The following is a 13,302-nucleotide window of genomic DNA, read 5'->3' as shown; positions in this document are numbered from 1 at the left end:
TTCTAAAGCCTTGTACATGCCTGAGTTTACTTCTAATCTATTATCTGTTAAGAGATGTACCAATGATCTTCAATGCAGTGTTATTATCAGTCCTAATGATGTGAAATTTCAGGATATTGAAAGCAGTAAGTTGATTGGGCAAGGAGTAACCAAAGGAGACCTTTATTTACTTGAAGACCTATCTTTTATTTCTAGTTCTAGGTGTTTGTTGAGTTCCGTTTTAAGCAAAGGTGCATTATGGCATTCTAGGCTAGGACATCCACATGTTAGAGCCTTAAGCTTAATGTTACCAGGTGTCATGTTTAAAAATAATGAGTGTGAAGCATGTATTTTGGGAAAACATTGTAAGACTGTGTTCAAGAGATCTACTACTATCTATGATAAATGCTTTGATCTTGTTCATTCTGATGTATGGACTGTTCCATGCTTATCTAGAGACAATTACAAATACTTTGTCACATTCATAGATGAGAAATCCAAATACACCTGGATAACACTAATTAAAACAAAAGATAGGGTTCTTGATGCATTTAGAAACTTTCAATCCTATGTTTCTAACCAGTATAATGCCAAGATTAAGATTTTCAGGTCTGATAATGGTGGAGAGTATACTGGCCATGCATTCAGGAACCATCTAGCTCAACATGGGATACTTCATCAAACGAGTTGTCCTTACACACCTCAACAAAATGGAGTGGCTGAGAGGAAGAACAGACATCTTATGGAAGTGGCTAGATCAATGATGTTCCAGATGAGAGTGCCCAAGAGATTCTGGAGTGATGTTGTGATCACGGCTTGCTACCTAATCAATAGGATACCAACCAAGATTCTGGAAGATAAAGCCCCTTATGAAGTTCTCAACAACAGCAAACCAGTCCTAGATCACCTAAGAGTGTTTGGGTGTGTAAGCTATGGTCTTGTCCCGGGAGAGATGAGAAACAAGCTGGAAGCAAAGAGTATCAAAGCTATGATGATAGGATACTCAACTACACAGAAGGGATACAAGTGCTTTGTTCCTAAGACAAGGAGAGTCCTTGTATCTAGAGATGTCAAGTTCTTTGAAGAGAAGAGCTACTATGAAGATAAAGATTGGAAAGAGCTGGAGGATCTTTCACAACCTTCAGATAGAGCTACAAGCTTGAGACAGATACTAGAAGTTCTTGGAATTGGAATGACCCAGGAGTCGACAGAGGATCAGTCATCTGAAGGACAAGAAGCTGAAGAACCATCTCACCTTGATCATGAGGGAGGGAATGGAATTGAGCCGGATGAGAACCAAGATTTTGCGGATCATCCTGATCAAGGTGGAGCTGAACCAAGTAATGAAGAGCTTAATGAGTTACCAGAAAAAGGAGAAGTGGAAGCACCAACTGAAGTAGAAGCACCAGAGCAAGCACCAGCTGAGGTACCATTAAGGAGAAGCACACGGCTGAAGAGAGATGCTTCCAACTGGGTAAACACGAGAGTGTACTACAATGCCCAGGCTGTGGAGCATCCTTCTCAAGCTGTGTGTTCATTTGCTTGTTATCCAAAGGAGCATTGCGCATTCATGATGAGCCTAGATGAAAGTAGTGTACCAAGATCATATGAAGAAGCAATGCTACATCAAGATTGGAAGGAATCTGTTGGAGATGAAGCAAATGCCATGATAAAGAATGACATTTGGTTTGAAAGTGAGTTGCCAAAAGGAAAGAAGGCAGTAACCAGCAAGTGGATATTCACCATTAAGTATCTACCTGATGGAACCATTGACAGAAAGAAGACAAGACTGGTGGCTAGAGGATACACTCAAACATATGGGGAAGACTACATTGATACCTTTGCCCCTGTTGCCAAGCTACATACAATAAGAATTGTATTGTCTCTTGCTGTGAACCTTGAGTGGGAGCTTTGGCAGATGGATGTGAAGAATGCCTTTCTTCAAGGAGAGCTAGAGGATGAAGTGTATATGCATCCACCACCAGGCCTAGAGCATCTTGTGAAACCTGGAAACGTATTGAGACTCAAGAAGGCTATCTATGGATTAAAGCAATCTCCTAGAGCATGGTACAACAAGTTGAGTACTACCTTAAATGGACGTGGGTTCAAGAAGTCTGAACTGGATCACACTCTCTTCACTCTCACTACACCCTCAGGTATCATTTGTCTACTTGTATATGTTGATGACATTATCATAACAGGTAGTGATAAAGCTGGTATAAAAGCCACAAAGGAGTTTTTGAAATCTGTGTTTGAAATCAAACACTTAGGAGAAATGAAATACTTCCTTGGAATTGAGTTGTGTAGATCTAAGGAAGGATTGTTCATTTCCCAAAGGAAGTATACACTTGATCTTTTGAAAGATGCAGGTATACAAGGAGATAAGACAGCAAAGATGCCTCTTGAAGATGGATACAAGATTCCACGTGAGGGGGAGATTGAAGATAGCAAGGCCTTTCATGATCCAAAGCTATACAGGAAGCTAGTAGGGAAGCTCATCTATCTCACAATCACACGACCAGACATATGCTTTGCTGTGAACCAAGTAAGCCAGCATATGCAAGTCCCAAAGGAGCATCACTGGCGCATGGTGGAGAGACTTCTCTTGTATCTGAATGGGACGTCAAGCCTTGGAGTGTGGATGGGATGCAACAAGAGCACTGAAGTGGTGGGATACTGTGATGCGGATTGGGCTGGAGATAGAGCAGACAGGAGATCAACCACTGGCTATTGTACATTCATTGGAGGCAACTTGGTGACTTGGAAGAGTAAGAAGCAGAAGGTGGTGTCTTGTTCAAGCGCTGAAGCTGAGTACAGAGCAATGCTTAAGCTTACCAATGAGTTGGTATGGATCAAAGGAATCTTGAAGCACTTGGAGATAGAGCAGGCAACTCCAATGACTATGCATTGTGATAATCAAGCGGCTATACACATTGCAACCAACTCAGTCTTCCATGAGAGAACCAAGCACATTGAAGTTGATTGTCACAAGGTGAGGCAGATGATTGTCTTGGGAGTAATCTTGCCGTGCTACACAAGGAGTGAGGATCAACTTGCGGATGTGTTTACCAAGGCTGCAAGACAAAAGACTATGGAGTCCATTCATAACAGATTGGGACTCATAGATATTTCCTCAAGGAGCTGATCCCCTTTGCCATGAGGTCTTTACTCTTTTTCCCTCATCAAGGTTTTGTCCCAATGGGTTTTCCTTGGTGAGGTTTTTAATGAGGAAGATCTCATGGTTGTTCCAAGCTTAACTAAGTTATTAAGTTAAGCTTGAGGGGGAGTGTTGAAATGAGTTGATCAATATGTGAGAAGATGGCTTAAGGAGTTGGGGATGAGATAGTGTGAAGGCAAAGAGAAGGAGAGCTTGGGAGTGATCAGGCCGTACAAGGCCGTACCGGCCGTACCATCCGTACGGTCCGGATCAATCCACTACTCGACCAAGAAAAGAAGTTACCGCGTGAAAGAAGTAAACGGCCAAAGGGGTTTTACCTTAGAGGATATGACCGTTTGGATGGATAGAGTGACTGAGCCTTATCCTCACAGGCTGGAACAGGCTGTAAAGGCAAAAGGAACCTAGTCCAAGATGCCAAAAGCGTGTGACAGCTCTCATTGGATCAGTTTTGAATTAAAGCAACCTTATCCTTGACCTCACATGCTTAGTCTCTCTAAAACCCTTGTATCTGATCCTATATATTGTAAACTCTGCCTTGATTAATGATTAACACGAGTTCATCATAATCTCTCTCTAGTTCATCATGTTTCTCTTCTACATTTCATAAATCATCTCATCTCACTTTAATCTTTCTCTAAATCTCTCAATACCTGTTCACCTCTCTAAAATCATAGTACTAAGCTTTCTATACCAAGCTCTAGGAGACTGCTTCAGCCCATATATAGCCTTCTTCAATCTCAAGACATTTCCTGGCTTCACTAGATGCTCAAGACCAGGAGGTGGAAGCATATATACCTCATCTTCTAGCTCACCTTGCAGGAAAGCATTCTTCACATCCATCTGCCACAAATCCCACTCCAAGTTTGTTGCAATAGACAACACAATCCGGATTGTATGAAGCTTGGCTACTGGTGCAAACGTGTCAATGTAATCCTCTCCATATGTTTGTGTGAACCCCCTTGCTACCAGTCTAGTTTTCCTCCTATCAATCTGTCCATTAGGCAAGTATTTGATAGTAAAGATCCATCTGCTAGACACGGCTCTCTTTCCTTTTGGTAGCTCACTCTCATACCATGTATCATTTCTGATCATAGCATCAGCCTCATCATTCACTGAATCCCTCCATTCTTGAATCACCATAGCTTCTTCATAGCTTCTCGGAACATAGCTCTCATCTAGACTTACCATAAAGGCATAATGCTCCTCTGGAAACTCAGCAAAGGAACACACGGCTTGAGAGGGATGCTCCACAGCCTGGGCATTGTAGTACACTCTCGTGTTTACCCAGTTGGAAGGATCCCTCCTTATCCTTGTGCTCCTCCGCAAGGTCTCAACCTGTTCTTCAGCCTGAACATTCTCTTGTGCTTCCTCTCTTAAACCAGTAGGAGCTTCACTCTCTTCTATACCAGTAGACTCTCCTTGCTCATCTCCACTAGACTGAGAAACATTCTCTACTTCCTGTGTCTCCTCCTGATCATGCTGACCTGAATCCTCTTGGTTATGCTCCTGCTCCCCTGATTCAGATCCATTCCCCCTCTCATGATCAAGAGGGGTTGTTCCTCCAGCTTCTCCAGCTTGATTAGAAGGGCCTGTTCTTCCTTGCTCCTGATCTTGGGATAATCCTATCCCTAGCCTCTCCAACAACACTCTCAATGTTGTTGCCTTCTCTGATGGAGCTCGGAACAGATCCTCTAGGTCTTCCCATTTCTTCTCCTCATAATACCCTTTAGATTCAAAAAACTTCACTTCTCTAGACACCATAACCCTCCTGGTTATTGGATCATAACATTTGTAGCCTTTCTGAGTGATTGAGTACCCAATGAACATAGCTTTAGTACTCTTTGCTTCTAGCTTGTTCCTTCTTTCTCCGGGAATCATCACATAACATAAGCACCCAAAGACTCTCAAATGATCAATGTGTGGCTTGGTCTTGTTCAATACTTCAAAGGGAGACAGTTTCTTCAAGACACGGGTTGGCACTCTATTGATGAGATAGCAAGCGGTCTGAACAGCATCACTCCAAAACCTCTTAGGGACATTCATGTGGAACATTATTGATCTTGCAACCTCCATCAAATGTCTGTTCCTCCTCTCAGCCACCCCATTTTGTTGTGGTGTGTAAGGACAGCTAGTTTGTTGCACAATCCCATGCTTTGCAAGATGACTCTTGAAAGCATTGCTAGTGTATTCTCCTCCATTATCAGACCTCAGAATCTTCACAGTGGCATTGTACTGGTTAGTAACATATGCTTGGAAGTTCATGAAGGCTTCTAGGACTCTGTCTTTGGAGGGAATCATGGTGATCCATGTGTACTTTGACTTCTCATCAATGAATGTCACAAAGTACTTATGGCTGTCTCTAGACATACAGGGAGCTGTCCACACGTCTGAATGCACCAGATCAAAGCAATTCTCATATATGGTTTCTGATGTTGGGAAGACAGTCCTACAGTGCTTTCCAAGTATACAAGCTTCACACTCCAAGTGATTGAACGCCATACTTGGTAGAATCAGTTCAATTGCCTTGGCATGAGGATGTCCCAGCCTTGCATGCCATGTGAGATTATCACACCTATCCGTTGTGCTGCTTAAACACACAGACCCCACAGGACTAGGCGCCTCAGTTGTTTGGAGATGATAGAGCTGATGCTTGCTGTCTCCTCTGCCAATAACCCTTCCAGTCTTCAAATCCTGGAACTCAACTTCATTTGGTCTGAAAACCACTTGACAATCCAGATCAACTGTAGCCTTCTTAACTGAGATTAGATTGGATGTAAACTGAGGTAGGTAGAAGGCAGTAGAGTTCTTCTCAAACAGCTTGAGGTTTCCCACTCCTTCTATTAGGATCCTGGTACCATTGGCTATCATGACACTCCCTGTTGCTGCTTTAACCTCACTGATTAGTCTCTTGTCACTGATCATGTGGTGTGTTGCTCCAGAGTCAATGATGATGGGTTTAGATGTGGATGCTTTGGCAGGAGCACCCAGACTCCGGGTCGTAGCCAAAGCATACACATGCTTAATCAACTCATCCCATTCCTTCTTTGTCACACACTCATCTGCCCTCTTGGTATCCATTCCTCTCATATCCACACTGTCTCCTACTGTTTCTCCCATGTATGCTGAGTAGGAGCATTCTCCTCTCACCACTAGTTGCGCAGCCTCCTTGATCATCTTCAAGCTCATCTTTTCACTCAGATAACCAGACTCACTGTCCTTCCTCCAAGCCTTTCTCCTCATGAACCATACTTTGGAAAGCTTTCTCAACCTTCCCTTCTTACAGTTTGTAACACCCTTCCACTGTGACTTCTTGTTCTTCTCACACACATCACAAATGTATTGAACAAGCTCACACATCTCATTCACAAGAAAGTTAAAGATAACATCTTGTTCTCTCTTTTCTTGAATTACCTCTGGCCTTGCTGTAAGCTCCAGCCACACTTCTTTCAGCCTTCCCACAAGCTGATAAAGCTCATCCTTTCCTTGTTTCCAGTCATGGATCACTCTCTTGTCCTCACTGCCCTTCACAAGTTTGGACCTTTCTTCACTAGCTGCTTCAATCCCACTCTTTCTAGTGATCTCTTGAACAGCTTCATCTTCAAAAATAACCAACTCCTTTAAAGGTTCTTCCTTTATCTGATTACTCCAAATCCCACAGCTTCCAAAAACTGTTTTCACCCAATCTGACCAGATCCACTCGTTTTCTCTCCCTTTCTTCACTTGATAACTTGATCTTGTCTTCATCTCTCTGCTAAAGTCGTTTGATTCCATCAGATGCCCTCAATCAAACCCATCAGATGAAGAACATAGCTCAAAAACCACCAAGAACACTCAAGAACACCAAGAACAGCTCAAGAACACAAACCCAGATTTTTAAAAACAAGAATAACACACTCCCACCCTTTTAGTAACCTGGCTCTGATACCATATACACTTTTGTGTATTAGAGTGTGTTTAAGAACAATCAGATTGTTTTGTGTAAGATTAAAGAGATTAAGAGAATAAGTAGAGAGAGAATAGAGAGAATACTCAAAACTCATTAATTAATAACTGATGAGGTTTACAAGTATTAATAGAGAGAGCAACAAGGATTTTCGAAATGGATAAGCATGTGTAGTCAAAGGACAGGATGGAACTCCTTTTGAATCACTTGGCTGTGCTTTCTCACATGCTTGCACTAGTGTAAAAGCATCCTCTCCTTTCCAGCATCATACAGGCTGTCAAAGTGCTCCCTTATCCTTCCTTATCCTCTTTGGTCGAGTTTCCTCTCTTCTCTTCACTAAGTTACCTTCTCATCTCATCAGATAACTTCCCCAAGTAGTTACTGTGGTTAAAATAAAGTTACCACAGTAAAACTCTAAAGTTACTGTCTCAGCCTCCTTAGTCTTCATCTCAATACTAACTCCTATGAGATTTATTCAGCTTCCTGATGATTCTCCACTACTTTATGTATCAAAATCAAGCTTCTTACATCGCGATTCATCCTGGTTTGATTAGAATGACAAAGAAGCTGTCATATTCCCAAACAGGAAAACTGGGATCACCTGATTTGAAAGTGGGATAGCTTCTTCATCCTAACTCCTATGAGATTTATTCGACTTCCTGGTGATTCTCCACTACTTTATGTATCAAAATCAAGCTTCTTACATCGCGATTCATCCTGGTTTGATTAGAATGACAAAGAAGCTGTCATATTCCCAAACAGGAAAACTGGGATCACCTGATTTGAAAGTGGGATAGCTTCTTCATCCTAACTCCTATGAGATTTATTCAGCTTCCTGGTGATTCTCCACTACTTTATGTTTCAAAATCAAGCTTCTTACATCGCGATTCATCCTGGTTTGATTAGAATGACAAAGAAGCTGTCATATTCCCAAACAGGAAAACTGGGATCACCTGATTTGAAAGTGGGATAGCTTCTTCATCCTAACTCCTATGAGGTTTATTCAGCTTCCTGGTGATTCTCCACTACTTTATGTATCAAAATCAAGCTTCTTACATCGCGATTCATCCTGGTTTAATTAGAATGACAAAGAAGTTGTCATATTCCCAAACAGGAAAACTGGGATCACCTGATTTGAAAGTGGGATAGCTTCTTCATCCTAACTCCTATGAGATTTATTCGACTTCCTGGTGATTCTCCACTACTTTATGTATCAAAATCAAGCTTCTTACATCGCGATTCATCCTGGTTTGATTAGAATGACAAAGAAGCTGTCATATTCCCAAACAGGAAAACTGGGATCACCTGATTTGAAAGTGGGATAGCTTCTTCATCCTAACTCCTATGAGATTTAATCAGCTTCCTGGTGATTCTCCACTACTTTATGTTTCAAAATCAAGCTTCTTACATCGCGATTCACCCTGGTTTGATTAGAATGACAAAGAAGCTGTCATATGATGTGAGCTTGACTGAACCAGTAGCTGATCTTGCGCATGAAGAGCTGGAAGAGAGTGACAGTGAAGAGGAGCTGGATGAGACGAACACTACAATTGGATACAAGGAGCTGGATGGGAGTTCAATTGGATTTAACTCAGCACGAGACCCATTCTCTTTCTCCAATGGGCCAATAACCAGATCAAAGACAAGACAATTGAAGGAGGCAATTCTCGGATTGGTTTACACTAAACCAATCTCGACATCTGAAGAAAACCAAGTCAAAGAAGCCTTGAAGATATTCAATTGTTCAATCTTCAACACTACCTAGTTTTTACTTAAGATATTTTCGAAAACTACAAGTCCTTGGTGACTCTTTGCATTCCTTTCTTTCTACTTAAACTCTCTGCAAGATCTGAATAAAATCAATCACTTTTGTTATCAAAATTCTCTCTAAACTTGTGATTCCTTTGTTCAGTTTTTGGACATCGAATTTGGCTAGAAGAGTGATCTTCCTTAAGCCTTGATCTTGTTCACTAGTGGGGCTGCCTCTCACGGACTAAGATCATCCCAATCAGTGCCTGATCATTCCGCAGATCATCACTGAAACCATCTCTACCATCGATCACCAATCCCCTTTTCTATCAACTCATCAATCGATCATCTTTCCATCAGTGTTAGTAACCTGATCCATCACCACCAAATCAATACCAGATCGCCCCTCAAGAGCATCCTAGGGTTCTTCCTTGGCCAGGAAGCTATTAAGTGGTATCAGAGCAGCTTGAGGGCTTCTAATCAAAGGGGTTTGTCGATTCAATTCTTCTCTCTCTGTTTTGGGAACCTAATTTCCTTTCCTGATTCTCTGCAACTCTCTGCAGTTTTCTTTTTCTCTTTACTTTCTATCTGTTGTATCTGGAAGGGGGCCAACCAGTATAAAAAAAAAAAAAAAAAGAGATCTAAGTATCTAAGAAAGTCGAGGAGAAATCCGACTAGGGCTGAGGAGAAATCCAGCCAGACTGAAGAGAAATCCAGTCTCTGGTGGTAAAGCTCCTTGCAAACCAAAATTTCTTAAATCTGTCTATCTATTTCTTTGGGTTTTTGGGATTTTTTACTTCTCTGGCTTTGAGTTTGTTTGTCTGATCATTGAACTCTTGGAATCACTGAGAAAATCACTTGAGAAATCATTGAGAGAAACACTTGAGAGAAACACTAAGTGAGGCTTCGGCTATATCTATTGTGTACTTACCTTTCTTGTTGAAGTCTTAACAGGAAACTAGAAGCTATCATGGCTACTCTCATGAAAGAGATGGATAAAAAACTTGAATTTGTTGGAGCTACTCGTTCTACTAACCCTGTCTTTGGCACAACTTCACAGGTTAGGAGAGCAGCTAGGGAAAAGAGGAGAGGCAAGCGACCTGCAGTAGGAGACGAATCTGAGAATGAAGATACTTCTTCTGGCCGTAGTACTGATGGAGAACGGTCCGTGGGATCAGCAAGATCAGTGAGAACAGGACGTGCAGCCTCCCAAGCAAGATCCCCTACACGCCATGCAGCAAGGAACAGACCAGATGATAACCTTGGGAGTCTCAAACTTCGAATACCAGTCTTCAGTGGAACCAGCAATCCAGATGCTTATCTTGAATGGGAAACGAAGATTGAGCGAGTGTTTGATTGCCAGCACTACTCAGAAACAAAGAAGGTGAAGCTTGCTGTGACAGAATTTAGTGGGTATGCTTTGCATTGGTGGGATCAGATTGTTACTACTAGGAGAAGGACTGGAGAGCCGCCAGTTGCTTCATGGTTTGAGCTCAAGACACTCATGAAGAAGCGGTTTGTTCCAAACCACTATGGTAGAGAGATTCATCAAAATCTGAGGAGACTTACCCAAGGAACCAAAGGCGTGGAGGATTACTATCAAGAGATGGAAATACTCATGATCAAAGCGGCTGTTGAAGAAGCTTCTGAAGCTACTATGGCTCGATTTCAGGCTGGGCTTAACAGAGACATCCAGGACCGCTTGGAGATGCAGGAGTATGAGGACATCTATGAATTGCTTCACAAAGCAATCCTCATTGAGCAGCAACTGAAGAGAAAGTCCTCAACCAAAGGATCCTATGGCAACAACTACAAAGCGCCTACTACCAAAGATGACAAGTCTTTTGTGAAACCCAAGGAAGAGCATGAGGACAAGGGAAAGGCACCAGCTGCTAGATCCAGGGATGTGAAGTGCTTCAAATGTCATGGTTTTGGGCACTATGCCAATGAGTGCACCAACAAGAAAGCAATGATCCTCTTGGACAGTGGTGAGGTGATATCCGAAGAAGAAGAGGAAGCCATAGACTATCCAGTTCGTGGAGAACTACTTGTCACAAGGAGATCATTGGCAGTACAATCCAAGCTAGATGAAGATAATCAAAGGGAGAATCTTTTTCATACTCGTTGCATAGTTTATGAAAAAGTATGCAGTTTGATTATAGATGGAGGAAGCTGTACTAATGTTGCTAGTGAAGCTCTTGTAGAAAAGCTTGGATTGAAAACAGGGAAGCATCCTAGGCCATACCTTCTACAATGGTTGAATGAGGAGGGCGAGCTGAAGGTCACTGATCAAGTAATGGTTCCTATAACCATTGGAAGATACCAAGATGAGATCGTGTGTGATGTTCTGCCCATGGACTCTAGCCATATCTTGTTGGGAAGGCCTTGGCAGTATGATAGAAGAGTCATTCACGATGGGTTCACTAACTGGCATTCCTTCACCCACAGAGACAAGAAGATTGTACTGGCACCTTTGTCTCCACAAGAGGTACATGAGGATCAACTTCAACTAAAACTTAGGCGACAAGAAGCTAAAGAGAAACCAGCTGACAAGCAAAAAAAGGAGACTAAACTCTTAGCCAAGAGTAGTGAGATCAAGAAAGCTTTGTGTCTTCAACAATCTATGCTTTTATTTGTTTTTAAAGGTGCACTAATGTCTTCTTCTGACCCTGCACCGGTTCTACCGAGTGAACTTGAGTTTCTTTTGCAGGATTATGGTGATGTCTTTCCAGACGAGAGCCCAACAGGACTTCCTCCCATGCGTGGGATTGAACACCAAATAGACTTGGTCCCTGGAGCTTCTCTCCCAAACCGCCCTGCCTATAGAACCAACCCTGAAGAAACAAAAGAGCTACAGAAGCAAGTAGATGAGCTCATTGAGAAAGGACATATCCGAGAGAGCATGAGCCCTTGTGCAGTACCAGTGCTCCTTGTGCCTAAGAAGGATCGAAGCTGGCGCATGTGTGTAGATTGCAGAGCCATCAACAATATCACTGTAAAGTACAGACACCCTATTCCTAGACTTGATGATATGTTGGATGAGCTACATGGTTCTTGTGTGTTCTCTAAGGTAGATTTAAAAAGTGGATATCATCAGATTAGGATGAAAGAAGGGGATGAATGGAAAACAGCCTTTAAAACTAAACATGGTCTGTATGAGTGGCTTGTTATGCCATTTGGTCTTACCAATGCCCCTAGCACTTTCATGAGGTTGATGAACCATGTCTTGAGGTCTTTTATAGGACACTTTGTTGTAGTTTATTTTGATGATATTTTGATCTACAGCAAGAGTATGGCTGAGCATGTGCATCACTTGAAATCTGTGTTAGAAGTGCTTAGGAAAGAATCCTTGTTTGCTAACTTTAAGAAATGCACTTTTGGAAAAGATCACCTTGTTTTTCTAGGATTTGTTGTAACAGCACAGGTAATCAGAGTGGATGAGGAAAAGGTTAAAGCTATCCGAGACTGGCCTAGCCCTAAGAGTGTGAGCGAGGTGAGAAGTTTCCATGGTCTTGCCGGCTTTTATAGAAGATTTGTGAAGGATTTTAGCACCATAGCTGCACCACTCACTGAAGTCATCAAGAAGGATGTGGGTTTCAAGTGGGAGAAGGCGCAAGAGGAGGCTTTTCAAAACCTGAAAAGGAAAGTTGACTAATGCTCCTTTGCTAGTTCTTCCAGATTTTACTAAGACCTTTGAAATTGAATGTGATGCTTCTGGTGTAGGTATTGGAGCTGTGCTGATGCAGGAGAAGAGACCCATAGCATATTTCAGTGAGAAACTAAGTGGAGCCATGCTGAACTACCCAACTTATGACAAGGAACTCTATGCTTTGATTAGAGCACTCCAAACTTGGCAGCACTATCTCTGGCCAAAGGAGTTTGTTATACACACTGATCATGAGTCCTTGAAACACCTGAAGGGACAGCACAAGCTCAACAAGAGACACGCCAGATGGGTAGAGTTCTTGGAAACCTTTCCTTATGTGATTCACTATAAACAAGGTAAAGAAAACATTGTGGCTGATGCACTCTCCAGAAGGTATACTCTTTTCACAAAACTATGTGGGTTTACCAGCAACATGTATGGTTCCTGCCACAGTAACCCAATCAACAATATCTCAATCACAAAAACTAATCAAAATTCTCACAACCATCAATCATCATCCTAAATTTCTAAACGCGCAACCTAGCGATCAAGCAATCTATACCTAACCAGCATACTAACTAGATTTCAGCAACTAAATTTCCATTCAATAAAAACAGGAGGTTAAGCACCCACAATAGCTGTGATGGGACCGCTTGACGGTCCTGCGTTGTCTGGGTTTTCTACACCTAAGGCATAAACTCTACCTCCTAGGTTTTGCTTCTTTGGTGCTGGCTCAATAGCTGGACGGCTAGGAGGAGCTCGGATTGCGAGACGGGTCGCAGGGATTGGCTTGTTTGGACATGACGA

At 42.2% G+C, this 13,302-nt stretch overlaps 1 protein-coding gene across 1 annotated transcript; it reads left to right on the top strand.

Annotated features, from left to right (window-relative positions):
* Window positions 1-9,819: 9,819 nt before the first annotated feature.
* LOC117131479 lies at window positions 9,820-12,504 on the top strand. The gene is made up of 2 exons (XM_033283594.1): window positions 9,820-11,708; window positions 12,135-12,504. The coding sequence occupies exons 1-2, from the start codon at window positions 9,820-9,822 to the stop codon at window positions 12,502-12,504; spliced, it is 2,259 nt and encodes a 752-aa protein (XP_033139485.1).
* Window positions 12,505-13,302: the final 798 nt, after the last annotated feature.

The sequence above is a fragment of the Brassica rapa genome, unplaced genomic scaffold (assembly GCF_000309985.2).
Source record: "Brassica rapa cultivar Chiifu-401-42 unplaced genomic scaffold, CAAS_Brap_v3.01 Scaffold0981, whole genome shotgun sequence".
NCBI classification, from domain to species: domain Eukaryota; kingdom Viridiplantae; phylum Streptophyta; class Magnoliopsida; order Brassicales; family Brassicaceae; genus Brassica; species Brassica rapa.
The sequence above is the reverse complement of the archived record's forward strand: the minus strand, read 5'-3'. Positions and strand labels throughout refer to the sequence as shown.